Source organism: Dama dama, chromosome 13 (assembly GCF_033118175.1).
Source record: "Dama dama isolate Ldn47 chromosome 13, ASM3311817v1, whole genome shotgun sequence".
NCBI lineage: Eukaryota > Metazoa > Chordata > Mammalia > Artiodactyla > Cervidae > Dama > Dama dama.
This window is the reverse complement of record NC_083693.1, coordinates 76,634,471-76,659,127: the sequence shown is the minus strand read 5'-3', so window position 1 is coordinate 76,659,127 and position 24,657 is coordinate 76,634,471. Positions and strand designations below refer to the sequence as shown.

The window sequence follows — 24,657 nt, the reverse complement described above, 5'->3', positions numbered from 1 at the left end:
TGGGGAGCGATGTGACTGTGGCTCCTTCAAGGAGTGCTATAACAACCCATGCTGTGACAGCCTCTGTTCCTGGACTGCTAGAAGTAACTGTGATGCAGAAGCATGCTGCACAAACTGCACATTCTCCAAGCCCGGGATGCTCTGCAGACCCATCCAGAGTATATGTGACCTTCCTGAGTACTGCCGTGGGGTAAGCAAGACCTGCCCTAAAGATGTTTTTATGCAAGATGGAACCCCATGCGGTGAAGAGGGCTACTGCTTTAATGGAAGTTGCACTGACCGCAATGTGCATTGCAAAGAAATCTTTGGTAGAGGGGCTTTCAATGCTCCGAATTCATGCTATATTCTAAACAGAAGCTCCAACCGATTTGGACACTGTAGAAGAAATCCTACCTCTCGCGGCTATATACCTTGTAGGAAGGAGGATCAGCTTTGTGGAAGGCTGCAGTGCACCAACGTCACTTCTCTCCCTCGGCTGCAGGAACACGTTGCATTTCATCAAACTCATATATCAGGGTTCTTGTGTTTTGGTCTGGACCTACACCGTGGGACAGGAACCGTTGATGTTGGCCGAGTGAGAGAGGGTACCCTCTGTGGTGATGGAATGTACTGTTTAAACACGTTCTGCAACAGTTCTGTGAGTAAAATAGAGTATACGTGTCTCCCTCAGAAATGCAGCTTCAGAGGAGTTTGCAACAGTGAAGACCACTGCCATTGCCACGTGGGCTGGGCACCTCCGCTTTGCAAAACCATGGGTAAGGGAGGGAGTGCAGACAGCGGACCCCCTCCAAATCTATTTCGGTCAGTACCATATGACGAAACAATTTTCGTCTATCTGAGACTGGTGTTCGCTCGCCTGTATGCCTTGACAGCTGCACTGCTCTTTGGTGTGGCCACAAATGTAAAAACTATCCAGACCAGCAAAATTAAGGAAGAAACTGTAAAACCTGTGTAAACCAGCCTCCTGACCCCTGCACAACTGCAGGGGAGGTAGGAGGAACACCTGAGAAGGAATCAGTGATAGACAGCAAAGCTGAAGTCTGCGGCAGACAGGGGTGGGGGCAGGTATCAGGAGGGTCAGCCTTCTCACACCAGGTCTCTTCGATAGGCCGCTGACCAGCACTCTGAAATAAATCTTGAAAACCATACATAGATGTCCTGTAATATTTTGTATTCCTAAGAGCCCAAACTGAGACTGAGACTGGTCAGGAGAGGCCTGAGACAGCTACTGGGTCTTGACCCAAAGTTGCTGGTCCCAGTGTTAACAATCCCTTTAGGGGCAACTTTATTTGGGTTTTCTCCAAATCAGTGCTCTTGAACACTGAGATTTTCCTCATCTCTTAGCTACCTTCTCTTTTGCCAAACCCAAACTGGATTGAGGGTGGTCGAGGACTACTCCTAGTCGAGGACTATTCACGTGGGGTGGGGGGTGAATGGGGTGGTCTGCCACACTTGGCAGCCCCACTGTCCTCTGGCAGCTGGGCAGGGTGGGTGCCTTCCACGTCCAGCCTCAGGACAGAGCAGAGACCCAGACAGACACTTCTCACCCTTGGGTGACCTCTGGCTGTTTCTGAGGTGAACATCATGCACGTGCATGCAAGAGTGAGTGTGCTCAAGTGCTGGGTGTGTCTGGCTTCCATGAGGACACACCCCCAGGAGGCGAGCCTGGAGCCCAAGGCCTCCAGGCTCTGCAGACCCAGCACTAGAATCTAGATTGGCTCTCCTCTTTTTCCACAATTCTTGGGTAAAGGCTTTAAAATCCTCAAACTCAAACTGGGTTCTAAAACTCAGCGATGGAAGGTTCTGGAAACACTCTCCTGGCCCCACAATGGCTCCAGGAAGTGGGAGCCCAGGGACCACTGGGTCTGCTTGGGAGATTCAATGCCAGCATTCATGGGTGAAGACCCTCCTAACTTCCCCAGGGTCCTCCCACCTCCCACCGACCCCTGCCTGCAGAGCCCAGTGCAGGTGGAAGAGGTGCCCTACCCTGTCCAGGGGCAGGACTGTTCCCCCCCTCTCCTGATCAGGGCTGGCAGATGCCTGGGTTTACGTGCTTGGAACACAGGGGTACCTCCTCAGAACCTTGACAAAGCCTCCTTTGGCCCACCTGCTCCCTCCCGTACCTGAGGTAGCAAGTGGACCAGAGACAGCACCCCATGGTGAAAGGCCACCCTTCCACCAAAGCTCTTGAGAGAAAAGGTTCTTCTCCGCCCAGCTGGCTCATCCCCCAACTGGGAGAAGAAGCTGGAGAAAGTGGGCTGCTGTGGATTAGCCATTGCAAAGTCCCGCTGAGCAAAGTCAGAGGCTTCGGGTTCATCCAGGGTTTTGGGAGGAGGGAGGGGATGCAGAGGCAGTATTGTCATGGTTCTTGACCTGAAGCAGCCTAATGGAAAACACTTATTTGGTATTAGTCGATTCTGAAATTAAAAGCAGAAATAGCGTCTAAAATAGAGGATATCTTCCCCTGTCTCTGGGGAAGAACCAAAGAAACCTAGATCAAGCAGCAAGTATCAAGAGTGGGACTGATGACAGTGACTGGTGAGTGAGCCCCAGGAACCCTGGACCGGCTGGGAGGGGCTCGTCGGTGGAAGGTGGGCCCCAACGGGGAGGAGATGCTCCCTAGGCCTCCCACCACCCACGAGAGCCACGCCTTCCTGACCGGCCCCGCCTCAGTACCTCCATGTTGGAGAAGACTCTGGAGAGTCTCTTGGACTGCAAGGAGATCCAACCAGTCCATCCTAAAAGAAATCAGGCCTGAATATTCATTGGAGGACTGATGCTGAAGCGGAAGACCCAATATTTTGACAAACTGATGTGAAGAACTGACTTCTTGGAAAAGACCCTGATCCTGGGAAAGATTGAAGGCGGGAGGAGAAAAGGACGACAGAGGATGAGATGGTTGGAGGGCGTCACCGACTCGATGGACATGAGTTTGAGCAAGCTCAGAGAGATGGTGATGGACAGGGAGGCCTGGTGTGCTGCAGTCCATGGGGTCGCAGAGCGGGACATGATTGAGAGACTGAACTGACTGAACTGAGGCCTCCCGCCACTCCCCAGAGCCACGCCTTCCTGCCTCCTGCTTTCAGCTGTCCTTGCTCATAGACGCCAGCTGGCCCCCCTACAGGGGGCAGCACTGCAGTCCCTGTGGCCCGGGGGCTGCTAGCAGCCTCAGAAGGAAAACCCACCTGCATGGAGCCCCCAGGACAGGCCGCCTCACCCAGCCCAGGCTGAGCGGGTAGGCATGGACACTGCTGAGGGCCTCAGCGAGCAGCCACAGCTGCCCAGACAGCTGCAGCCCCACGAGGGCACATGCCGGGGGCGCTTGGCTCCAGGGGCCCTGCTGGCCACCTGGGGCTCCAGAGGTGACCTGCAGGGGACGAGGGGAGACTGCCCTCTGCCTGGGGCCCCGTGTGGTGCCCAGAGGAACCCCGGAGCAGTGGCCAGGCTCCTCTTGTCCTCAAAGGCGCACTATCAGCCTCAGAACACAGGGCTGGCGAGTCCTCCGTCCAGACCCAGCAGAGTGCGCGTCGTCCACTCTGCCTGAGCTCACCGCGGACCTGCCCTGGACTCCCTACCTCTGCACCATCCTCCCCAGACCCAGAGCCCTCCCCCAGCCCAGAACCAGCCCTGCCCACCCACCCCAGTGCTGTCTTCTCATCACAGCCTCCGTCCTCGCATGGAGATCTGGCGCCACCAGCAGCTGGCAGGCAACGGTGTGCTGGATCCTTTGCTGCCCGTGGCCAGCCTGTGGAGTAATTAGTCGTCACGGTCGTCACAGGTCCCCTGGGGATTCATGGTGAGGACCCAGAAAGTGGCACGTGGGCGCTGCGCATGGTGCCCAGACCACAGCAAGCACTCAGTCCGCCAGGCTCTGCAATAGCTACTGCCACTCCGTGCCTGCAACCCGAGCCGCCTCCCTCCCTCTGCGGCAGCTGACACACCTGCCCCCACCCACAGCTCCGGAACGCGTGCGCCCACCCCCAGGGGGGCCGTGTCTGTGGAGCCAAAGCCTAGCCGTGGCATGCGCTCCAGCGGCTCTGCCCCTCGGGCAGGGCACGACACACCCTCCAGCTGGAGGCCGCCTCCCCAGCGGGCTGTGCTCGCAGGCAGCCCGGCCATCCAGCGTGTTTGCAGCATTGCTCCCTGTCTCTGCCCCAGGCCAGGGGCGCTCCCTGCCTGCACCACCCACTCCCCCCGCAGGCTCTGCTCCTCTGCCCTGGACACAGTGCGGGCTGGGAGGCCTGAGCAGGTCAGAGCACAGGGGTCGCAGAGTTGGCCGACAAAGTCAGCGCCATGACCCAGAATGCTGCTTTTCCAGCAACAAAACTGACTGAGGAAGAGGGAGGAATCTAATTAGAAGGCTAATCCTCAAGAAAGCGCCGAGGTTACCTGCACAGGCGAATCTGGGCCCCGGTGGATTTGGGACAAGCTTTCAGGTGTCTGCAAAACTGGTCATGCCCACGTGTAGGAATCCTGCCCTGATGCCCCATGGCCGTGTGTGGGTTCCTGCCCTGATGCCCCCAAAAGGAGAAGCTCAGGCTGGATGACGTGTCAGCAAACAGCCAGACGTCATCACTGAAACTCTTATTCTTGTTTGTTGTGGTTTAGACGCTAAGTTCTGTCCAACTTTTCACAACCTCATGGAATGTATAGCCCATCAGGTTCCTCTGGCCATGGGGTTTCCCAGGCAAGAATAATGGAGTCTGTTGCCATTTCCTTCTCTAGGGGAGCTTCCTGACCCAAGAACAAACCAACATTTCCTGCATTGGCAGGAGACTTCTTTACCAGTGAGCCACCAGGGAAGTCCAGATGAAAGTCTAGGAAGTTAAATTCTGTCCAGTTCACTGCACAGACTCAGACCAGACACTCAGAACTCTGTACAGCTCACCCAGTGATCTCGCCCATGGGAAGCAAAGACTCACTCTATTAAGCCACTGCAAGCCCATGTGGACACCAAAGGGGCACCCTCTCCTGTCCACACCTGAAGTGACCCTGAAAACTGATGAGATGGCTTTTATATTTAAGGCAGGACAGGCCCTCAGGGTAGTGTGCTCCCTTCCCGTGCCGGGCCTTCCTGGTACCTGTGGTTCTGTGGTCAGCTCAGCCGGTGCTCTTCAGACGTCAGAGGGCCTGCCCCAAGGGAAAGGGCATGTTTTCCTCTCTTCCAGCACCGGCCATGTAACTTCCTAAAGATCAGCACTCTTTCCCAGCTCTGGAGGGGTCTCAGCAAACCTCTACCCACTTTGTACGACTTACCTGGCTGGGCACCCTTGTTGATCTTTCTGTAAAATAACCTCGCGTCTTTCCGATGGACAATCCTTTGTCTCAAAAATGTGCATGACTGTGCCTTCAACTCTTGGTAGGCCGAGTGACTTCTGAGACTCCACTTCCCTTCTGGGAATAGAATCCTCAGTTTGGCTTGGATAAAATCTCCCTTTTTCTTCTTACCTTTGAGAAATGGAGTACTTCCTGCCATATCAGTAAACAAGGATGCCACAGTCATCCGAGATGCCAAAGGTGGATTTCTGAGCCCTGAGGGTGCCCAGGGAGGTGAACAATACCTGCCGTCCAGCAGCCCTCAGGCTGCAGCTACTCCCCAAGGTGAGCCCTGAGGAAACTCAGGATGTGAAAACGCAGGACACCGGCCCAGACAGCTGAATGCTTATGAAATGAATGCTTTCAGGGAGCCCAGACTCTTGCATCTTCCCACACACAGAAAAGCACTAAATTGCTGAACTTGGGTTATCTGGCTTTCTTTAATTAGCAATACCCTTTTGACGTTCAAACTACCTTACCTTTGTTGCAAAACTTCTATATCGCCTGGGTCCCCCACCGCCCTCCATCACAGACATGAGGCCCCAGATCCCTGGCAGTCTCACAGCATGCCTAACACACCCCCAGCATGCTGCCTCCCAGGCCGGCCCATCTCCTTCCCATCCCGGGGCCTTAGTGTGTAGGGCTGCATCTCGTCCGCTGATGCCCTGGCTCACCATGGCCCTGCCCACGGATGCCCAGCTGCTTTCCAGCACGGAGCCCCCAGGCTGCCCCGTAGGAAGGCAGAGGCCCTGCTCCTCCCCATCCTGGTGGCTGCTCCATAAGCACAGATGCTGGGAGGGCCTGGCTCCTAACAGGGCCTCTCCAGCCCCGAGGATGTAGGTAGGCATGGCCCCCACAACAGTGCCAGAGACCCTGATGTTAGATGCCTCCACCATGTTTCCATTGCTCTGCACACCCAGGGGAGCTGTCGCTGTCCTGATGAAGAGGAAAAATTCCTGCTCCTTCTGCCTCTGTAACTCAGATTGCTCCTTGCAAAGTCTGGATCACGTAAGTCATGTAGTCTCAGAAAGTGGGGACTTGCAATACTAGGAACTGGAGCTTAACTCACTCAGCCTTGTCCTGCTCTTTGCAACTGCCCAGCCCCTGCTTATTCATGTCTGTCCAGGTCAGGCATCCCTCTCCCCTTCTTGACTGCTGTTCCCACGTGCAGAAAACCCCTTAGTTTAAACCAGTGTATTAGCAGCTAGTGTTGCCCACAACAGCCTGTCTATATAAACCCTGTAACCCCTTTGTTCAGGGCTCAGAGCTTGGAGTGTTAACTCTTCTGGACATGCCGGCATAATAAACCTGAGTTCTCCAACTCTCCGAGTGTGGTGCTTGACTTCTCGAGTACTGGTTTCTGCAACACTAGTGACAATTTTGACCGGAAGTGCTAGAGGGTCAGCCTCAGCAGCCTTCAGCCCCCCAAGCCCCTCAGCTGCCTGACTCGAGACACGGAGCCCAGTGAGGACAGAGTCCTGACCCAGTCCCTGCTCCCTTGTGGCTGGTGGACACAGCGGCCTCGTCACACACACGTGGCCACACTACCTGGTCCCTCTTAAACCAGAGTCCCGGGCACCCTGCTCCCGCCGCTCCTGTGACACGGCTGTCACTTCTGTGCAGGGGTGCACTCAGCACCCCCTGCTGTTACAGTGCCCGAATAAAGCTGTTTCCACCACGTCCGTGGGAAAGGCCCCTGGACAGCAACTGTGTGAACAGCTAACCTGGACAGTGAGCACGGAGCCCAGGGCTGCCAGCCCCTCACAGGCTGGCCCTCAGGTCAAGCCCAGCTAGGGCTGGAAGGCGGCAGGCCAGGCCCTGACTCACCTGGACGTCCAGTCTCCTTGGCGAGCAGGTGCCCCTGGCAGGCTCTATGAAGGTCCTTAGAAGGACGTGCACTGGAGCCAGGGAACAGGGTAGGGAAGGTTGATCACCAGAGACTTCCCAAACAACCACAGAAACACCCGCATCATGCCCAGGGCGGGCCATCCACACCCAGTGCTGGGAAGGGGGAGCACTCCCCACAGCCATAGACAGGAGCCGTTCTCGCATCCAGACGGCCGTCCCCAGGTGCCAAGTGGCTGACACATGTGCCAGGGGTGAGCCCAGCCACCATCAGCAACTTCCAGCAGATGTGAGCTGAGGGCCAGGGGTGGTAGCTAGCCCTCACTGGTCAGGGCCAGAACAGGGAAACTCTGAGAGGGGCCCAGAGGGCAGCAAGGACACAACCAGAACCCCCGAGGTGGGTGGACTGCCCGTGGGACCCATGGGCGGATCTCAGCAGACCCCAGGCCCAGAGAGGGCTGCCTCTTCACCCAGGGGCAGATCTCAGTGGACCCCAGGCCCAGAGAGGGCTGCCTCTTCACCCATGGGTGGATCTCAGCAGACCCCAGGCCCTGAGAGGGCTGCCTCCTCACCTATGGGCAGATCTCAGTGGAGCCCAGACCCAGAGAGGGGGTGCCAACCCCCAAGCCATGCAGACTGCCCGTGTCACCCATTGGCAGATCTCAGCAGACCCCAGGCCCAGAGTGCGGTGCCTCTTCACCCATGGGCAGATGTCAGCAGAGCCCAGGCCCAGAGCAGGGCTGCCTCTTCACCCATGGAACTTTGAGTCAGACTCACCCTGCACCCTGCTCACTTTGGGGTTCAAAGCAAAAACCCACTGGAAACACAGTGTCCCCAACTCAGATACAGGTGGAGCCCGCGAGCGCGGCCCCAGACACACAGCCACTGGGGACAGAGGATTTTGAGGGTGTGTGTGTCACTGTGAGAATACTGTGTTGAAGGTTATGACTACACCCACAGTGACTCAGGCCCTGACATAAAGCCCGACCCACACGCAGGTGTGGAGCTGGGTGGTGCGTCCCCAGGGGCACTGGGATCCCAACCAGGGTGCCTCCCCCATGTACTGAGGACAGTGAACCAGAAGGGATGCGTGGGCATGGGCCCTGGGCTTGGCCCACAGCCAGGGGACAGAGAAGGGCCTGGGGCTCCGGGCCACCTACTGAGAGCATTGAGCAAAGGCGGCTGAGGTCTCAATGAGGCAGCCGTCCCAGGGAGCCCCTGACCCCTCCCCAGGACCAAGACTCCCCAGGACCAAGACTTGCCAGCAGGGCAGGGGTCCCGGGAAAGGGCCAGTCCTCCAGCCCCGGCCGCACGCACCCCTGCAGGTGGAGAAGCCCCTCTCGATGCCCCAGGGTGCTAGGGGGAGACCAGATCAAGAGCACTGTCCATATTCCAGCAGGGACTCTGCTGGACAAGCCAGAGATTCCAGGCCTGATCACAATCCATCACCCAAAATCGGCAGGGAGTGGGCGCCCAGGGGCCACAGAGGGCCTCAGAGAGGGTGGGTCTCAACCGTGCTCCAAGGCCTGGAGCCGTGAGGGCTCAGATGGCATGATCCGCCTGGGGAGGAGAGCCCCGCCCCGCAGCAAACACCACGTCCTGGGACTCTAGGCCCCCAGGGTCGGGGTGGGGGCAGGTGCAGGGTGGGGGGACGCAGCTCCCTGCACCTGCTCCCAGTCCCGGTGGAGCCACAAGGATGGAGAAGCTCAGCGCTGCCCTTGGGACTGGGCCAGCACAACTGGGCCCAGACTCCCAGGACGGGCAGCAGCAGGAATGACCCTGCTCTGCTCCTGGGTTTCCTGGTGGGAGGCGCCTGCTGGCCCCAGAGCACAACCAGCCTCAAGGTGACCGAGACACAGTTTGCAGGCAATTTGGGTACAATCTGTCAACCCAGGAGGCTGTCACTTGGCCGTGCCCTGCTTGGAGCCTCAGGGCAGAGCTGGTGTGGCCATCGTCCACCTGGCGGGAGAGGCCTCCCACATGTTCCTGCAGGACGCCTCTGGAGCCATGCCCCCCCACAAGCCATGAGCCCAGCACCGCAGCACCCACAGCCAGCCCAGGCCGCCCAGCCACCCCGACTGTTCAGCCCTCTGAACGCCCCACATCCAGGGTCCCCACACGGACGGCCTACAGCGCAAACAGGGCTTTTTGCCAAGGGCTCTACTGTGGTGTTACTCTAGTGACTACCACAGTGAGACATGGGGCAGCAAAAACCTGCCAACCATATGTCCACTCAGCCCCACACAGCTGGGCTTCTCAGCCTGAGCTTCAGAGACCAGACCTTCGGCCTCCTGGGCCGCTCTGGGCAGACACGGCCCGCGGGCCTGTGTCCAGACTCTGAAACAACTGCATGGACCCCGCAGCCACACATCCAGCGCCCAGCAAGCTGGCCCTGACCACCTGGCCCTCAGCGCGCCACCAAACAGGGCCAGGAAGGACAGAGCCCACACTGGGAAGCTGTCAGGTCAAGTTGCCCAGGGGCAGGACCCGAGACACCTCCAACCCTGCTGGGAGCTCAGGGAAGCTGACAGCACTGGGTGCTGGAGCTGGGCCTGTACTCAACTGCGTAGGGTCTCGCCAGGGAGCAGGCTGGGAGGGGCTCATGCAGAGGGAGCAGCTCCCAGCCTGCTGCCAGACCCGAGGTAGGGGAGTCTGGATCCGGGCCTGGCCTGAAAGGGCTCGAGTGGCCTCTCACACGTAGCAGGGGTGTGCAGGTTCCTTGTGTAGCGTCCAGAGATCATGGCAGGGGCGGGCACTGCGCCAGAAGCCAAGCCAGTGACCAGCCTCTGTGGAAAGTGCCCGTGGGAGCCGTTACACCTAAGTCTCCCTCCCAGCCCTGCAGGTTAGCTTTCATTTCCAGATGAAATTCTAGAAAGCGAAATTCTGTCCAGTTCACTGCACAGACTCAAACCAGACACTCAGAACTCTGTACAGGTCACCCAGTGATCTCGCCCATGGGAAGCAAAGACTCGCTCTATTAAGCTACTGCAAGCCCATGTGGACACCAAGGGGGCACCCTCTCCTGTCCACACCTGAAGTGACCCTAAACGTTGATGAGATGGCTTTTACATTTAAGGCAGGACAGCCTCTGCGGAAAGTGCCCGTGGGAGCCATTACGCTTAAGTCTCCCTCCCAGCCCTGCAGCTTAGCCCCCTTGCCACCCCACAGGTCAGCCTGGGGAGCTCAAGATGGACTATCACCCCTACCTGCCAGGTTCCTGTGAGGATGCTGTCCACGGCCGCCCTGCTCTGGCCTCTGCTCAGCTTCTGAGGTTTTCTGTCCCGCCACCACCGACCTGAAGGGGCTTGGAGTGCGGCCCAGCAGGACATCAAACCTGGGCTCAGAGAGCCACTCAGTCCAGGATGAACACAGCCTTGCACCTGGACGAGGGTCCTCCATGGCTGCATGGTGGGCTGGGCAAAGAGGCATCACAGGCCACCCTGCCATTGGGCCCGTCCAGACCTGGACCAGCTGACAGCTCCCGAGGGCTCCACGCCCACCAGACAAGACCACAGGGGCGCTGAAGGCCAGCAGCGGGGTTTCTGATGCAGGCTGTGTCACGGTGGTACTGTTATTGTAGTAGTGGTAGTTATTACGGTTATGGTAGTAGTTATTATAGTTCTTGTGATAGTTATTATAGTTATTGTAGTAGTAGTTATTATACCTATTATGGTAGCACAGTGACACTCTCCAAGACAAAAACCCCTGCCCCAAGGTCCCACGACCAGGGAGCCTGTCCTCCAGGTCTGGGTCTGACCCTGCCCTCCTGACCATCGGACTGCACCCTGCACGCCCTCAGCCTGCTTTCTCAGGGCAGCAACAGCCCGATGAAGGGTCCTGGGCCAGGAGCTGGGCTGCTGAGACCCAGACAATGAGACCCCCAGCAGCTTCCCACCCCCTGACCGTGGAGGAGCTTGTGCAGGCCTGAGACAGACTGGGGACCGACTCTCAGACCCTCCCCACCACGGGGGCCCATCCAGACCTGGACCAGCTGACAGCTCCCAAGTGCTCCACGCCCACCAGACAAGACCACGGGGGCGCTGAAGGTCAGCAGCGGGGTTTTTGATGCCAGCTGTGTCATGGTGGTATTATGGTGGTAGTTATTGTAGTTATTATGGTAGCACAGTGACGCTCTCCAAGACAAAAACCCCTGCCCCAAGGTCCCACAACCAGGGAGCCTGTCCTCCAGGTCTGGGTCTGACCCTGCCCTCCTGACCATCGGACTGCACCCTGCACGCCCTCAGCCTGCTTCTCAGGGCAGCAACAGCCTGACAAAGGGTCCTGGGCCAGGAGCTGGGCTGCTGAGACCCAGACAATGAGACCCCCAGCAGCTTCCCGCCCCCTTACCCTAGAGGAGCTTGTGCAGACCTGAGACAGGCTGGGGACCGACTCTCAGACCCTCCCCGCCACAGGGGCCCATCCAGACCTGGACCAGCTGACAGCTCCCAAGTGCTCCACGCCCACCAGACAAGACCACGGGGGCGCTGAAGGTCAGCAGCGGGGTTTCTGATGTCGGCTGTGTCACGGTGGTATTATGGTGGTAGTTATTATGGTTATTGTAGTAGTAGTAGTTATTATAGCTATTGTGGTAGCACAGTGACACTCTCCAAGACAAAAACCCCTGCCCCAAGGTCCCACAACCAGGGAGCCTGTCCTCCAGGTCTGGGTCTGACCCTGCCCTCCTGACCATCGGACTGCACCCTGCACGCCCTCAGCCTGCTTTCTCAGGGCAGCAATAGCCCGACGAAGGGTCCTGGGCCAGGAGCTGGGCTGCTGAGACCCAGACAATGAGACCCCCAGCAGCTTCCCGCCCCCTGACCCTGGAGGAGCTTGTGCAGACCTGAGACAGGCTGGGGACCGACTCTCAGACCCTCCCCACCACAGGGGCCCATCCACACCTGGACCAGCTGACAGCTCCCAAGTGCTCCACGCCCACCAGACAAGACCACGGGGGTGCTGAAGGCCAGCAGCGGGGTTTCTGATGCAGGCTGTGTCACGGTGGTATTATGGTGGTAGTTATTATGGTTATTGTTTTGGTAGTAGTTATTATGGTAGCACAGTGACACTCTCCAAGACAAAAACCTTGGCCCCAAGGTCCCACAACCAGGGAGCCTGTCCTCCAGGTCTGGGTCTGACCCTGCCCTCCTGACCATCGGACTGCACCCTGCACGCCCTCAGCCTGCTTTCTCAGGGCAGCAACAGCCTGACGAAGGGTCCTGGGCCAGGAGCTGGGCTGCTGAGACCCAGACAATGAGACCCCCAGCAGCTTCCCACCCCCTGACCCTGGAGGAGCTTGTGCAGGCCTGAGACAGACTGGGGACCGACTCTCAGACCCTCCCCACCACGGGGGCCCATCCAGACCTGGACCAGCTGACAGCTCCCAAGTGCTCCACGCCCACCAGACAAGACCACGGGGGTGCTGAAGGTCAGCAGCGGGGTTTTTGATGCCAGCTGTGTCATGGTGGTATTATGGTGGTAGTTATTGTAGTTATTATGGTAGCACAGTGACGCTCTCCAAGACAAAAACCCCTGCCCCAAGGTCCCACGACCAGGGAGCCTGTCCTCCAGGTCTGGGTCTGACCCTGCCCTCCTGACCATCGGACTGCACCCTGCACGCCCTCAGCCTGCTTCTCAGGGCAGCAACAGCCTGACGAAGGGTCCTGGGCCAGGAGCTGGGCTGCTGAGACCCAGACAATGAGACCCCCAGCAGCTTCCCGCCCCCTTACCCTGGAGGAGCTTGTGCAGGCCTGAGGCAGGCTGGGCCTCTACTGGGACACCCATGGTCTCAGCCACTCATAGCACCGGCTGCAGGCGGGCAGTGGGCCAGGCTCAGACTCAAAGGCCCACACTCCCGGGTCCTGTCCTGACCGGCAGCCCAACCTCATCACAGCAGCTCTGGGCTGGGGGAATAACGGGGATTCCGAGCAGTCCTGGGTCACTGCGGAGCTGAACTGAGCGACACTGAAAGAGGCGATGTAGCCAAACCGGCCACCTAGGGACCTGACCCCAGGCCTGAGGTCAGAGAGCAGAGTGCAGCCCGCCCTGCACTGCCTTCAGACCTGGGGTGAGCCAGCAGCACCCAGCGGTGCCTGGTCTCCAGGTCCTGGAGCTGGGCAAGTCATGGGGTCTCTCCACCCAGCCCCTGGACCTGGGGCAGCAGAATCTGTTCCTTCATGGCCACCCTGACAAGTGTCTGTTGGCCCAGCTCCCTCCTGGGATCCATCTGGAGCCTACCCAGACATCCTGCGCTACACCTCTGCCCTCCCAGCCCCTCCCGTGGACTACTCACTGCAGCCTCCAATGCCTATGTCTGCAACTGGGCACACGCCTGGTCTCAGGGCAGCTCCTGCCTCCTCTGAACCCCTGGTGACCTCTAGTGTGTCCAGACGCCTGGCCCCTCTTTGTCCTGAGGAAGAACCTCCCTCTGACCTGGCCTTCGTGGATGGCAACCACGGCGACTGCTCAGATAGCAACAGGACCAACTGGTGGCCACCCCCACACCCTCGGGGCCCCACACTCTGACCCCAGGATTGGCAGCTTGTTCCTAGAGTCTGGAGCCCTCAAGGCTGTTGACCTCTGGCATTCAGGCCTGATGAGACGGGCCCTTGCAAGCTGGGAGAACCCCAGGACTGAAGTCACACAGGTTGTGCGGACCTGCAGGGACCATTGTGGCCTAGGGGCAGAGCTGGGGCCCAGCCCGAGGAAACCAGGAGGGTCAGCCTGGCACCCACAGGCCCTGGTCGGGGGCCAGCGCCTGAGCCCACACAGAGCCAGGGTCCAGCGCCCAAGGGTGCTGGTCAGCAGGCGGCCGCCCCATCCGCAGGACCCTGAGCGAGGAGCCCTAGGCCGGGCTCTGGGGATGGGGTGCCCTGGGCTGGGCTCCAGGGACGTGCACAAGGAGGCCCCTCACACTCGCATCCGCCCTCCCCAGGGGAGCTCCATTGGCACCATCCACGGTGGGCACCAGAAGCTCGGGCCGGGCCTGCCCAGCCAGAGAGTGAGGAGGCCAGGCACCAGGCAGGCAGGTGGGCCGCTGTGTGCATCCCTCCAGGGCCGGGCCCTGGCCCCCTCCCCTCCACCCTCACTGCCTCCGCATCCTCAGCCTGTGCTCAGGGCACCCTTGGGGAGGGGTGGTCACAGAGAATTTGGCAGAGGGGGCCTCACCCTGAGACTGCAGTGGAGGTCACCCCCATGGCTGCGGGCCCCTCCTCGCGACTCCAGGGCACAGTCCTGCCCCGTCCAGCTCCCATGCTGCACCTGGACAGATGGGGTGGCTGGGTCAGCTGGGCTGGACAGGGGAGTTTGGCAGTGGATTCCTTCCTCCCACCCGCCGCCTGCTCCCCGAGGAGCAGGATGGAGGGAGACAGAGCCTGGGGTCTCCCATGGAGGGGACAACCACTCAGTGGCCCGGCCACAACCAGAGACCCACATGAGCCCACTGCACCCCTGCCCTCAGGACCCCCTAGCCGGCAGGGTGACCCTAGCCGGGAGCGGACCCCTGTGCCAGGATAGAGCCCAACTCCAAGGGGGCCTGGAGCCTGAGGGGCTCGGAGTGCAGCCAAAAGGACATCAGACCTGGGCTGAGAGAGCCCCTCGGTCCGGGATGCCCACAGCCTTGCACAGGGCGAGGGCCCTCCATGGCCACAGCGTGCACTCTGGAATGGGCCCTCAGACCCTCCCCAACATGGGGCTCGTCCAGATCTGGACCAGCTGACAGCTCCACGCCCACCAGACAAGACCACGGGGGCGCTGAAGGCCAGCAGCGGGGTTTCTGATGCCGGCTGTGTCATGGTGGTGTTATGACAGTTACGGTTGGCCCACAGTGACACTCTCCGGGACAGAAACCCCCGAATGCGAGGGCCCACTACCAGAGATGCTGTAAGCTGTGTTTTGGGTACGGCCCTGCTCTCCTGACATCGGACTACACCCTGCACACCCTCAGCCTGCTTCTCAGGGCAGCAACAGCCTGACGAAGGGTCCTGGGCCATTAGCTGGGCTGCTGAAACCCAGACAATGAGACCCCCAGCAGCTTCCCACCCCCTTACCCTGGAGGAACTTCTGCAGGCCTGAGGCAGGCTGGGCCTCTGCTGGGACACCCATGGTCTCAGCCACTCATAGCACCGGCTGCGGGCGGGCAGTGGGCCAGGCTCAGACTCAAAGGCCCACACTCCCGGGTCCTGTCCTGACTGGCCGCCCAACCTCATCACAGCAGCCATGGGCCAGGGAGGGCAACGGGGATTCAGGGCAGTCCTGGGTCACTGCGGAGCTGAAGGGAGCGACACCACAAGAGGCGATGTAGCCAAACTGGCCCCCTAGGGACCCGAGCCCAGGCCAGAGGTCAGAGAGCAGAGTGCAGCCTGACCCACACCGCCCTAGACCTGGGGTGAGCCAGCAGCGCCCAGCGGTGCCTCATCTCCAGGTCCTGGAGCTGGGAGAGTCATGCATCCCGACTGTGTCCCCATCCTCCTCTGTGTCTCCGAAGTCACCAGCCAGAGCTGACCCCAGTGGCCCAAGCTGCCCAGGGACGTGTCCAGACCCTGCAGGCCACGCATAGACACTCAGGGGGCTCAGAGCCGCACTGTCTGCATGTATCCACCAGGACCACAGACCCCACGCCCTGCCTGCTGCCTGGGGCTGGCCGCAGTGCTGGCTCATAGGGAGCAGATCTGGAGGACTCCACGGGAGGCAGGATCGAGGCAGCACTCAGGCCCCTTTTTAGGAGGTGACCTCAGGAAGACCACCCCAAAAGATGCCCCCGGGCCCTCCTCCCAGCCACGGGGGAGCCCCAGGGCCGTCTCCTCCTGGGGGACAGTCATTCTCTCAGGTCTTCCTCGGGAGCCCCACAGCATGGCCCCTCCGGGTGCTCATGCCTCGGCCCCAGCTCTGATGTCTCGGCCACCCCAGGCAGCCGTGGTGGCCCGGCCCACAGCAGACCCCCAGAAGCCCGAGGCCCCCGTGGGCTCTACGTTCAGGTGTGTCCACAGCCTCCACTTGCCTGCCCATCACCCCGAGCCTGTCTGCAAGAGGGTCTGGACCCCGCTCGGGGCAGAGGTTCAAGGCGGCACTCACCGTGCTCCTTTCCTGGGTGCGGGCCACGCGCCAGACCTCAGAGCCAGCGCTGGTCTCTGTGGGGCAGCGGCTTGACACACCCGGGGCCCAGCAGCCTCTTCTCTGTGCGGCAACGCCCCCGCCCCCGCCGCCCCCAGGCAGGAAAGCCCTGAAGCCCCAGGCCAGCTCCGGTGACAGCTGCTCACTGAGTCTGACTGCAAGGCCCCTTCCTGCCTGGCTTCCTGCCCTGCCCCACCCCCACACAGGCCTGGAGGTCCGCAGAGACTTCTAGCAGGGAGCCGGACTGCCCGACCCAGAGGCAGGGTGCCCGCCACTTCTTCCCTCGCTCACCATCCCGGGTCCCTGCACGGGGCCTGGGCGGGGGCCGCAGTCAGGCGCAGGCCTCGCTGCAGTTCATGAACAAAGATGCAGAGCATGACAGGGGGGCCAGGTCTCCCTGCTCAGTCTGGTCTGGAGTCGGTCGGGGTGACTTCCTGGAGGAGGCGGCACTTTCAGCTACAGTGGGCGGGAAGGAGCGTCTAGGACTCGGTGACAGGACACAGGGGTGCAGAAGGACACTCTCGCCCACCCACTCCCCTCTCCAGGTCCGTCCCTACAGCCCCCCCACCCCCAACCCTGCACCTTTACCCTCCCCACCCCACCCCCACACTTTTCCCTCCCTGAACCCCCTGCACTGCTGCTCCCCTCTCTGCCCTGGCCCTGGTGTCTCCTCACCCAACTAGGTCAACCCAACACTCCACACCCGAGCCCCGAGCCCCCTTCTGCCCAGCACGGCCCACGCGGGACCCCTCCACCCACATCTCCTGTCCTTTGTCTCTGGGGCTGACCATCCTCATGCCCACCCAACACCCATCCTCCCCTCGTCTTTCCCAGTGCAACCCGGACCCCTCTGCCCCCAGGGGCATCCACGTGACACTGGTCTTCACCGTGAGATGCCCTGGGGTCCAAGGGCAGGGCTTCCAGAGTGCAGCTCACTCTCTGCCCATCCTGGGACGCAGATGCAGTGTCTGGGATGAGCAGCCTCTTTGCCCACCAACTAAGGACAGCAGAGCAGAATTGAGACACATCCTTGGCCCCAGTGGTGAAGAATTGATGCTTTTGAACTGTGGTGTTGGAGAAGACTCTTGCAAATCCCTCAGACTGCAAGGAGATCCAACCAGCCCATCCTCAGGGAAATCTGTCCTGAGTATTCATCAGAAGGACTGATGCTGATGCTGAAGTTCCCATACTTTGGCCTCTTGATGCAAAGAACTGACTCACTGGAAAAGACCCTGATGCTGGGAAAGATTGAAGGCAGGAGGAGGATGGACAACAGAGGATGAGATGGTTGAATGGCATCACCGACTCAATGGACATGAGTTTGAGCAAGCTCCAGGAGACAGTGATGGACAAGGAGGCCTGGCGTGCTGCAGTCCCTGGGGTCGCAGAGTCGGACACGACTGAGGGACTGAAGGAAATGAACATGACTTCAAAATAAGCAAAGCAGCGTCTACACACGGTCAGACCAAACAGGAGAGGCGAGGCATCTGGCCCTATTTCTTTACAAAGAAAAATTTGTCAGTGCCCATAAAACCTTGTTGAAGAGATAATGTGATCCAAGAATTTTGTGCCCTCCAAAAAACCAACTAGTATTGAAATACATTTTCCACTTGGCAGTGTCTCCTTGAGGTCCTTCACAGTTGAATGATTTATATATTTATGTATATATACATATATATATATATAGAGAGAGAGAGAGAGAGAGTTATGAGAAAATATATCTTCAATAGTCTTATTGTTCCTATTGAATATATATATGCATATGTGCATATATACACATATGTTTCATATTCAATATGTATAATACTGTTCAGTTGCTAAGTTGTGTCCGACTCTTTGTGACCCTGTGGACTGCAGCCCACCAAGCTCCCCTGTCCTTCACTATCTCCCAGACCTAACTCAAATTCACGGCCATTGAGTCAGTGATGCTCTCTAACCGTCTCATCCTCTTACGCCCCTTTTTCTTTTTGCCTTCTGTCTTTCCCAGCATCTGAGTCTTTTCGAATACACCAACTCTTGGCATTAGGGGTACAAAGTAGGGGAGCTTCAGCATCAGTCCTTCTAATGAATAATCTGGGTTGATCTCCCTTAGGATGGACTGGTTTGATCTCCTTGCTGTCCAAGGGACTTTTCAAAAGTCTTCTCCAACACCGCAGTTCAAAAGCATCAATTTTTGCAAACTCAGCCTTTTTTGTGGTCCAACTCTCACTTCTGTACATGACTACTGGAAAAGTCATAGCTTTGACTACATGGAACTTTTGGCAAAGTGGCATCTGCTTTTTAATATGCTAAGTTTGTCATAGCTTTCCTTCCAAGGAGCAAGTGTTTTTTAATTTCATGGCTGCAGTCACTGTCTGCAGTGATTTTGGAGCCCAGGAAAATAAAATCTGTCACTATTTCCACTTTTTCCCTTCTATTTGCCATGAATTGATCCTACCAAATGCCATGATCTTAGTTTTTTGAGTGTTGAGTTTCAAGCAGCTTTTTCATTCTTCTTTTTAACCATCATGAAGACTCCAGTTCTGCCTCACTTTCTGCCATTAAAGTGGTGTCATCTGTGTACCTGAGGTTGATATTTCCCCAGAAATCTTGATTCCAGCTTGTGATTCATCCAGTTCAGCATTTCACATGATGTACTCTGCATAGAATTTAAATAAGCATGGTGACAATATACAGCCCTGTTGTACTCCTTTCCCAATTTGGAATCAGTCTGTTTTTCCATGTCATGTTCTAACTGTGGCTTCTTGATATGCATACAGATTTCTCAGGAGACAGGTAAGGTGGTCTGGTTCTCCTATCTCTTTAAGAATTTTCCATGTTTGCTGTGATCCACACAGTCAAAAGTTGTAGCATCATCAATGAAGCAGAAGTAGATGTTTTTCTGGAACTCTCTTGCTTCCTCCATAACTGATCAAATGTTGGTGATTTAATCCGTGGTTACTCTGCCTTTTCTAAATCCAGCTTGTATATCTGGAAGTTCTCAGTTCACATTCTGTTGAAGTCTAGCTTGAAGGATTTTGAGCATTACCTTGCTAGCATGTGAAATGAGTGCACTTGTACAGTAACTGAAACATTCTTTGGCATTGCCCTCCTTAGGTATTGGAATAGAAACACCATTTCCAGTCCTGTGATCACTGCTGAGTTTTCCAAATTGGCTGACATGTTGAATGCAGCACCTTAACAGCATCATTTTTTAAAATCTTAAATAGCTGGGCTAGAATTCTGTCACCTCTACTAGATTTGTTCCTCATAATTCTTCCTAAGGCCCATTTGACTTCACATTCCAGGATATCTGGCTCTAGGTGAGTGACCACACCATCTTGGTTATCCAGGTCACTAAGCATTTTTATATAATTCTGTGTGTTCTTACCACTTCTTATTAATATCTTCTGCTGCTGTTAGACCTTATTTGAGATTTTTCTTGTTTTTCTATGAAGGCCTATATCACTATGAATTTCCCTCTAAAAACTGCTTTTGCTGTATCCCATAGACTTTGTATGTGATTTCATTGTCTTTTGTCTCAAGGTATTTTCAATTTCATCTTTGATTTCCTCGTTGACTCATTGGTTTTATAGTAGCATGCTGTTTAGTCTCCATGTAGTTGTTTTTTCTCATTTCCTTTTCTGTGGTTGATTACTAGTTTCATGCTGTATGGTCAGAAAAGGTACTCAAGAAAATTTCTACACTCATAAATATGTTGAGGCTTGTTTTGTCCCCTAGTTTGTCTTCTAGAGAATGTTCCTTGTGTACTTGAAAAGAATGTATAATCTGGTTTTTTGGATGCAATATCATGAACATATCAGTCAAGTCTTACTGTTCTATTTTGTATCATTTAGTATTTCTGTTGCCTTATTGATTCTCTGGAAGATCTGTCTATTGGTGTCAGTGGAGTGTTAAAGTCTCCTATTATTGTATTCCCATCAATTTCTCCTTTATGTCTGTTAGTATTAGTTTTATGTATTTGGGTGTTCCTGTATTAGGTGCATATGTGTTGATGATCCTCTTGTATTGATTATTTTATCAGTATATAGTGTCCTTCTTTATCTTTCTTTATGGTCTAAGCTTTAAAGTCTATTTTGTCTGATATGAACACTGTGATTTCTGCTTTCTGGTCATTTACATTTGAGTGGAATATCTTTTCCATTCCCTCAGTTTGAATCTATGTACGTCCTTTGTCCCACGGTCAGTCTCTCAGGCAGCACAAGTCAGCTCTTGTTTTTTATCTAGTATGCATTCTAATATTTCTGGTTGGAGCATTTAGACCATTGATATTTAAGATAATTATGAAAGATTTGTATTTATTGCCATTTTAAACCTCATTTTCTAATCAATTTTATATATTTTCTTTGTTCTTTTTTTTTTCTTTTTTCTTTTCCTCTTGTGGTTTGAAATTTTCCTTTTATTTTATGCTATTGTTGTATTATCTTTTTGGGTTTTGTTAATCTATTGTATTTTTTTGATTTGTGGTTGCCACATTAAGTATTAGTTAGTGAGTGAAGTGAAGTCACTCAGTCGTGTCCAGCTCTTTGCGATCCCATGAACTGTAGCCTTCCAGGCTCCTCCGACCACGGAATTTTCCAGGCGTGAGTACTGGAGTGGGTTGCCATTTCCTTCTCCAGAGGGGTCTTCCTGACCCAGGGATCAAACCCAGGTCTCCCGCACTGCAGGCAGATGCTTTACCTTCTGAGTCACCAGGAAAGCCCTTCCTATATCAAGTATGTTAACCCTTCCTATATCTATTTGCTTTAGACTGATAGTTATTTAGGCTCAATCACATCCTAAAAAGTATTTATATTTTCTTACTCTCCTTTTCCATATTTCATGACTTTCATATCCTTTTCTACATCTTCATTTTTATCCTTTTTCTGATCATTGTGGTTATTAATACTTTTCACAATCTTATTTTATTTTTTAAATATGTATACTGGTTTATTTAAGTGATTTACTTCCCAGTTGTGATTTTTCTCATTCTTATAACTTCTTTCTTATTTTCTATTTAGAGAAGACCTTTAATATTTCTTTAAAGATAGGTTTAGTATTGCTGTACTCTTTAAGTCTTTGCTTGTATGAGAGATTCTTTATCTCTCCTTTCTGAATGATAATCTTGCTGGGTAAAGTATCCTAGGCTGTAGGTTTTTTCCTTTCAGGACTTTGAATATATCTTGCCTTCTGGCCTGTGGAGTTTTGGTAGACAAATAGGCTGATGGTATTACAGAGGTTCTTTCTTTTCCTCTTGCTGCCTTAGAAGCCTCTCTGAATTTTTAACTTTTACCCCTTTTATTATAATACATCTTGGTGTTGGTCTGTTCAAGTTCATTTTGTTTGGAACCCTCTGTGCCCCGTGTATCTGGATAGCTGTTTCCTTCTTTAGGTTTGAGAAATTTTCAACCATACTTTCTTCAAATACATTTCAATCTTTTTTCCTCTTTCTTCTCCTTGTGGATTCCCTATTATGCATAGATTTGCACACTTTATATTATCCTACAGGTCTCTTATTGTTTTCTTTTTAATTTATTTTAATTGGAGGCTAATTACTTTCAATATTGTGGTGGTTTTTGCCGTACATTCACATGAATCAGCCAAGGGTGCACATGTGTTCCCCATCCTGACCCTCCCTCCCACCTCCCTCCCCATCCCATCCCTCAGGGTCATCCCACTGCACCAGCCCTGAGCATCCTGTCTTATGCATCAAACCTGGACTGGCAATCTTTTTCACATATGATAATATACATGTTTCAATGCTATTCTCTCAAATCACCCCACCCTCACCTTCTCCCACAGAGTCCAAAAGTCTGTTCTTTACATCTGTGTCTCTTTTCTGTCTTTTATATAGGGTCATCGTTACCATCTTTCTAAATTCCATATATATACATTAATATACTATATTTGTGTTTTTCTTTCTGACTTATTTCACTCTGTATAATAGGCTCCAGTTTCATCCACCTCATTAGAACTGATTCAAATGCATTCTTTTTAATAGCTGAGTAATATTCCATTGTGTATATGTACCACAGCTTTCTCACCCATTCATCTGCCGATGGACATCTAGGTTGCTTCCATATCCTGACTACTGTAAACAGTGCTGGGGTGAACATTGGGGTACACGTGTCTCTTTCAATTCTGGTTTCCTCAGTGGTTATGCCCAGCAATGGGATTGCTGAGTCGTATGGCAGTTCTATTTCCAGTTTTTTAAGGAATCTCCACACTGCTATCCATAGTGGCTATACTAGTTTGCATTCCCACCAATAGTGTAAGAGGGTTCCTTTTTCTCCACACCCTCTCCAGCATTTATTGCTTGTTGACTTTTTGATAGCAGCCATTCTGACTGGCGTGAGATGGTACCTCAACGTGGTTTTGATTTGCATTTCCCTGATAATGAGTGATGTTGAGCATCTTTTCATGTGTTTGTTAGCCATCTGTATGTCTTCTTTCAAGAAAAGTCTGTTTAGTTCTTTGGCCCATTTTTTGAGTGGGTCACTTATTTTTCTGGGATTGAGGTATAGGAGTTGTTTGTATATTTTTGAGATTAATTCTCTGTCAGTTGCTTCATTTGCTATTATTTTCTCCCATTCTGAAGGCTGTCTTTTCACCTTGCTTATAGTTTCCTTCATTGTGCAAAAGCTTTTAAGTTTAATTAGGTCCCATTTGTTCTTTTTTGCTTTCACTTCCGTTACTCTAGGAGGTGGGTCATAGAGGATCCTGCTGCGATTTATGTCAGAGAGTGTTTTGCCTATACTTTCCTCTAGGAGTTTTACAGTTTCTGGTCTTACATTTAGATCTCTAATCCATTTTGAGTTTATTTTTGTGTATGGTGTTAGAAAGTGTTCTAGTTTCATTTTACAAGTGGTTGACCAGTTTTCCCAGTACCACTTGTTAAAGAGATTTTCTTTTCTACACTGTATATTCTTGCATCCTTTGTCAAAGATAAGTTGTCCATAGGTGTGTGGATTTATCTCTGGGCTTTCTATTTTGTTCCATTGATCTATATTTCTATCTTTGTGCCAGTACCATACTGTCTTGATGACTGTGGCTTTGTAGTAGAGCCTGAAGTCAGGCAGGTTGATTCCTCCAGTTCCATTCTTCTTTCTCAAGATTGCTTTGGCTATTTGAGGTTTTTTTGTATTTCCATACAAATTGTGAAATTATTTGTTCTAGTTATCTGAAAAATATTGTTGGTAGCTTGATAGGGATTGCATTGAGTCTATAGATTTCTTTGGGTAGTATACTCATTTTCACTATATTGATTCTTCTGATCCATGAACATGGTATATGTCTCCATCTGTTTGTGTCCTCTTTGATTTCTTTCACCAGTGTTTTACAGTTTTCTATATATAGGTCTTTTGTTTTTTTAGGTATACTTATTCCTATGTATTTTATTCTTTTCATTGCAATGGTGAATGGAATTGTTTCCTTAATTTCTCTTTCTGTTTTATCATTGTTAGTGTATAAGAATGTAAGGGATTTCTGTGTGTTAATTTTATATCCTGAAACTTTACTCTATTCATTGATTAGCTCTAGTAATTTTCTGATGGAGTCTTTAGGGTTTTCTATGTAGAGGATCAAGTCATCTGCAAACAGTGAGAGTTTTACTTCTTTTCCAATCTGGATTCCTTTTATTTCTTTTTCTTCTCTGATTGCTGTGGCTAAATTTCCAAAACTGTGTTGAATAGTAGTTGTGAGAGTGGGCATCCTTGTCTTGTTCCTGACTTTAGAGGAAATGCTTTCAATTTTTCACCATTGAGGATAATGTTTGCTATGGGTTTATCATATATGGCTTTTTTATGTTGAGGTATGTTCCTACTATGCCTGCTTTCTGGAGAGTTTTTATCATAAATGGATGTTGAATTTTGTCAAGGGCCTTCTCTGCATCTATTGAGATAACCATATGGTTTTTATCTTTCAATTTGTTAATGTGGTGTATCACATTGATGGATTTGTGAATACTGAAGAATCCTTTCATCCCTGGGATAAAGCCCACTTGAACATGGTGCATGATATTTTTAATATGTTGTTGGATTCTGTTTGCTAGAATTTTGTTCAGGACTTTTGCATCTATATTCATCAGTGATATTGGCCTGTAGTTTTCTTTTTTGTGGCATCTTTGTCTGGTTTTGATATTAGGGTGATGATGGCCTCATAGAATGAGTTTGGAAGTTTCCCTTCCTCTGCAATTTTCTGGAAGAATTTGAGTAGGATAGGTGTTAGCTCTTCTCTAAATTTTTGGTAGAATTCAGCTGTGAAGCCATCTGGTGCTGGGTTTTTGTTTGTTGGAATATTTCTGATTACAGTTTCAATTTCTGTGCTTGTGATGGGTCTGTTAAGATTTTCTATTTCTTCCTGGTTCAGTTTTGGAAAGTTATACTTTTCTAAGAATTTGTCCATTTCTTC

At 53.4% G+C, this 24,657-nt stretch overlaps 1 protein-coding gene across 2 annotated transcripts; it reads left to right on the top strand.

Annotated features, from left to right (window-relative positions):
- The first annotated feature begins 10,371 nt into the window (after positions 1-10,371).
- LOC133068311 (uncharacterized) lies at positions 10,372-14,974 on the top strand. 2 transcript variants are annotated; one of them, XM_061159578.1, is made up of 2 exons: positions 10,372-11,207; positions 11,574-14,974. In XM_061159578.1, exon 2 carries the CDS (start codon positions 13,604-13,606, stop codon positions 14,873-14,875), a length of 1,272 nt encoding a protein of 423 aa, XP_061015561.1. In that variant the 5' UTR covers positions 10,372-11,207; positions 11,574-13,603; the 3' UTR covers positions 14,876-14,974. The 2 variants fall into 2 exon arrangements, with proteins under 2 accessions (XP_061015561.1, XP_061015560.1); XM_061159577.1 differs by having other exon boundaries at positions 10,372-11,651; positions 12,046-14,974.
- Positions 14,975-24,657: the final 9,683 nt, after the last annotated feature.

Bases quoted from the DNA above. Each gene is read 5' to 3' on its own strand.
- LOC133068311 (XM_061159578.1), top strand. From the start codon at position 13,604: ATGGCAACCACGGCGACTGCTCAGATAGCAACAGGACCAACTGGTGGC.